General features: G+C 51.2%; 1 protein-coding gene across 1 annotated transcript in view; it reads right to left on the bottom strand.

The window, feature by feature from the left end:
- The window catches only part of NOTCH3 (notch receptor 3), a 34170-nt gene that overhangs the window by 9408 nt on the left and 19762 nt on the right, over window positions 1-5000 (bottom strand). Inside the window, 4 exon segments of the mRNA XM_074306694.1 lie at window positions 1226-1310; window positions 1601-1820; window positions 1928-2082; window positions 3491-3811. Coding sequence (XP_074162795.1) covers window positions 1226-1310; window positions 1601-1820; window positions 1928-2082; window positions 3491-3811 — 781 coding nt within the window.

Genomic DNA, 5000 nt, shown 5'->3' with positions numbered 1-5000 from the left:
GAGAAAGTAAATTAAGACCTAGAGCCAAAAGGGAGGCGGGAAACTTGGGGTCCAAACAAGCCCTACCAGTAGCTCCTTCTAGTGAAGCTAATGGAGGTGGCTAGAACTGGAGGGGATAGAGATAAAAATAAGACCAAGTGGACAAAAAGAGAGGACACTACTGGGGATCCCTGCTACCAGCCTGGATATGGTGATTATCACATACCCAATGAATCAGCTCTCCACAGAGAGAACCTTAGAGAGCTAGGACCCTGATGTCCCCAAGGGGCGGGGAGGAGCAGCCAGCCCTTCCAGAATTCACTCATCTGCCCCAGGATGTCTTAGAGATTCAAGCCTGTGGGATTCTCTCCCTTTGTATGTCCCCCGTTCCCCTGGAGCATACAGAGAGCTCTTGCTTTATGGAAGCAGCTAATGCTACAGACCTCTAAGTAAAGTGGGTTTTGCCCATGTACTTGGGAAGGGAGGGAAGGAGGCAGGCAAAAAAGGGGTTTCAGGCTCATGGAGGGAGGGGCTGGCACACAGTTTAAGCACAAATAGGGACTGGGGACAGAAAAGCAAGAGCAGCAGGAGAATACATGGTCAGTCCACAAGGGAGCCTGACCAGAAACAAGAACTTGTGAGGATAAGGGAGGGAATGGCATGTAGGGACCAGAAATGGACAGACAGGAAAGAATGGCTAATACGTAGGAGGAGAGTCATAGGGGAAAGCATGTGGGTGGGCAAAGCAGGTCAAAGGTCTCTCTCAGACTGGAGATCTCAAGCCAAGCCCCAATCCAATGTGGTAGCCTCTCCATGCGTCAGTTCTTCTGCTTTCACTTGGAGAGGATTTGCTTTTTTGGAGAGGGGAGGAAGCAGAAAGGAGAGGCCTGTAGAACACCAAACCAAGGGGAAGGAGCAGACAGAGCAAACAATCAGACACAAAAGCTAACAGATTTTGTGTAGAATGCAGATTTCTTTCAGAATTCTTTACCTGAAGTTGAATTTGCATAATGCAGACTGCCCTAAAACTAGAAGTGTCTGTATACGAAAGGAGAAAAGCCCGGACAAGCTGTGTACCTTTGGAGACCATAGGGCAAAGGCCAGAACCTCAGAGAAGTTGGGCTGTAGGGCTATAGGGACATTGGGGCAGGCCTGGGAACTGGGAAGAGCAGACACAGGACTGTGGGCTTGAAGAATAGAGATGAGGAGAGGATGAGGGCGGGCAGAGCTGGGAAAGGGTCAGCACCTTCAGTCTCTTGGCCTCCGGACACTCTGTGTCCATCCAGTCTTCCGACGGCTCTCCCATCAGGCTCTCTCCTTTGGTCATGTTCCTACAGAAGACAAGACATTCATTCAATGAGGTCCATGCGGGAAGGCACTGGGACCCCAAGGGAAATGAAGCAGACTGGGTAAAGGCCAGGGACCCACACTGGGAGAGCACAATGTTTTTGGATCAAATCAGAAGACGGCCCTTGAAGACTGAGATGCATGAGGTGCTAGGGGGGTGTGTCCCGGAGGAAGAGGAAGAAGTTGAAGGGGAGACAGAGGCTGTCACAGAGGATGGGACTGGGAAGGAGGAGACTGGGAAACTCAGGTGTTCAGGGGAGGTCAAGGCTCTCACTTCATGCCCAGGGCATCCTGGCCCACAGGCTCCCGCCGGCCCTTGTTGGCCCCAGACGACTCCTTGTTGAGAGAGAAGCCCTCAGGGAACCACAGGGTGCTGTGCTCACGCTTCCTTCGAGCAACCAGGACGCCCAGACCCAAGGTGACGAGAATGACGGCCCCGACCACCAACAGCGGGAGCAGGCGCAAGCTGGGCTCGGGGGGCTGCAGGGGCTCACCTAGAGAGAGGGGAAAACTCTGTGACTGGATGCCCTCCCCATGGCTCTCCAGCCCTGCCCCCTGCCACGCTGCCTTCTGTCCTTGCCACGGCCCCACCGTGCCTCACCCCGAACAGCCCGCAGAGGGTAGGGGAAGTCCAGCCGCTCCACAGCAGACAGGGCCCCCAGGTAGTCGGCAGCACTCTGGGCATCCGGGAAGCAGTGGTTGCTCTCCGGCGTCTGGAGGCACAGGCGATTGTCTATTTCCAGCATCACCACTGAGCTGGGGACAGAGAAGAGGGAGGGCAGTGAGATGGGGTGGGGAGAAAAGGGGTGCAGGGGTGGGTGGGGAGCAAGAGGAAGAGGGAAGAGAAAGACAATTCTTCTGACTGACGTCACCCTTCTCTGCATGCTCATGCCCTAATTGTTAGGTGCTCTGAGGGTGGAAAAGTACTTTACATCCAAGATCTCATTTGATCCCCATTTGATAAAAGCTGTAGAAATTATTTGCCCAAATTTGAATCCAAGTCTCTCCAGGTTCTCCCTGAAACCTTCCCCTCCAAGATTTATCCTGCAGACATGGCATGTCCAGCATTGTTAAGTTCCTTGAAGGCAAGGACTGTCCGGTGCCTTTCCTTTGTGTGGCCACACAGAGCAGTAGGGCACATAGTAGGTACTTTAATAAATGCTTGTTAACTTGCCTTGACTTCAGATCCAATGTGTTTTCCATTTGATCTTGTTGCCGCTCTTCTAACTCATGTCCTTCTCCCACTATGATACCCAGATCTGAACACACTCCAGAACAGGATGGGATTGTTACTCTCTCCAGTTCTCAGCATAGCCAGAAATAGCATCTGCTTTCTTCGCAGCTGACTCATTTTGATCAGGGAATTCACAAAAACCCCCAGATTTTTTCAAAGGAACTATGAGCTGTCTACACTTCCGCCATCTTGTACTTGGGAAGTTGATGTGTTCAATGGAAGTCTAAGATGTTTGGTAAAGCCCGACAGTCTGGTCTATGGGATATGTTTGGATCATAAGCCCTCCTAGCTTAATGTCATCTATAAATCTGATAAGCATGTCATCTCAGCCTTCATCCAAGGACAACAGCACAGAGCCAAGCACAGATCCCTGGGGACCTTCTGCCACTGAGGACATTCCTTCCAGTTGACACAAAGATGTTGATCTACGAGTATGTTCTATTCTCCCCCTCCAGCAGAAGGAATGCTCCTTGAGAGCAGGGACCGCGCCAGCTTTATCTTTGTACGATTAGCACTTGCGTACGTAACAGCCGCTTAGTGTAAGCGAGCATTGGATTAATCAAAGTGTTGGAAGAGGAAGAAGATGAGATGAAGGGCAGAGCCATGTGGGGAGAAGGAAAGGGGTGGGGGGGAAATACAGGAAGAGAGGAGATGGGAGATAGAGGACACTTCTGAGAAGAAGGGAGAGATGGGAGGCAGCAAGCAAGGAGGGGAAGAATGATGAGGAAGGAGTAAAAATGAGTGAGGAAGGAAGTAGAGGGGGAAGAAAAGAAAAAAAAAGGAGAAGCTAATGGGTGTGTATAATGGAACGAATAAGGAAGTGGGTAAGGATCAGGGACTCATCCCCCCAGCACAAAGGAGGAGCAGGGAGAATTTGGATGTCCAAAACAATGGGAGCCAGTGAGCACCAACCCTGCCAGCGTCACTCACCCAATGATCTCAGGGGCCAACTCCCGGCTGGGACGTCCACCCGGCCTGTGGTAGGGGTAGATCATGAGGTTGCCATGGGCATCTCGGCGAAAGCGCAGGGCAGTGCGCAGGATGGCGCTGAGACGCTGCAAGAAGTCAGCGCTGGAACGGAGAAGCTCTTCTGGGGGAAGCAGCACCGTGAGCACGAGGACCCCCTTGGCCAGCAGCTCTGGCACAGCCCCAGCACAGTCCAGCCCGTCCCAGCCACATTCCTCCGTGTTACAGCCCTGGTCACAGCGCCCATCAGCAAAATGGTCCGAGCAGTATTTCTCATACACGGGACTGAGGGAAGAATAAAGGGCACAAGGAGAGCCAAGTCAGGAGCGCTGGGGTCTCGGGCCACAGTCTGCTCCCCCTAGAAGTGACCACGGGAAAGCCGCAGAGAGGATGGAGGGCAGTCGGAGCAAGGGGGGGAATGTTCCCTGTCACTATAGGGCCTCAAGCAGAGGCTGGACAACCTCTTCTCAAGAAGGCTGCAAATCAAATCTTCTTAACTTTGTATAATATTGCACAAGACTCCCCCCCCCGTGACTCAGTTTCCTCACATGTAAAATGAAACCACTGGGATTAGACAGTTTCTGAAGCCCTTTCCTTAACATTCTACAAGTCTGATACCAAAAAAAGAAGGTAACTGGTTTCTTCTTTCTATTAAGGGGTGTGGGTATCACAGGCCTGAAACCTGAAATAAAGTCTGGAACAGTTCTGCTCTAAAATGGAAATTCAGAAGGGTCGTAATGGAACAGAGATTAGGATGAGACTCTCCCAGCCTCCATCTCTGCCCCGCAGAGATAGCCACTCTCTCTTTGCCTTAAACTGGTGTCCTGTAATCCCAATGAGGGAGTTGGGGGGTCTACCTAAAAAAAGCAGGCAGTCGTGGGGGACATTTCCTAGCAAGAGAAGACAGGTCACCCAAGGAAAGCTTTTGCTGGTCAGTCACATCCAACTTTTTGTGACCCTACACGAGATTTTCTTGGCAAAGATAAGGGAGTGGTCTGTTATCCCCTTCACCAGTGGATTAAGGCAGAGACTAAGTGACTTTCAGGGTCAGCTAGGAAACATCTGAGATCACATGTGAATTTAGCTTCTCCTGATTCCAAGCCCAGTGCTCTATCCGCTGGGCCACCCAGCTACCTCTAAAATCGTCAGGCTGTGTCCAGGGAGACCTAAGGAAGAACTGGGGAAGAGCGCTTGTCTTTGACAGCTAAGAGTCTCTTAGTCACTTCTCTTCTCTGTTCTAGCTAGTTTTGTGACTTTGAACAAGCCATTTTCCCATCTGTGAGTTGCCTACATTATCTGTAAGACGAGGTCAGTGATCTCTGGGGCCCCTAAACCACTTAGTGCTGTTGTGAGAAAAGCACTTTACTCTGGAAGTCTTAAAAGTGCTATTAAAACATGAATGATCTCTACTTAGGGGCAGGCTCTATCACCTCCAGCTGGAGAGAAACCATAAAAATTCAATCCCTAAACTGAG

This window comes from Sminthopsis crassicaudata, chromosome 1 (genome assembly GCF_048593235.1).
Source record: "Sminthopsis crassicaudata isolate SCR6 chromosome 1, ASM4859323v1, whole genome shotgun sequence".
Taxonomy (NCBI): domain Eukaryota; kingdom Metazoa; phylum Chordata; class Mammalia; order Dasyuromorphia; family Dasyuridae; genus Sminthopsis; species Sminthopsis crassicaudata.
The sequence above is the reverse complement of the archived record's forward strand: the minus strand, read 5'-3'. Positions and strand labels throughout refer to the sequence as shown.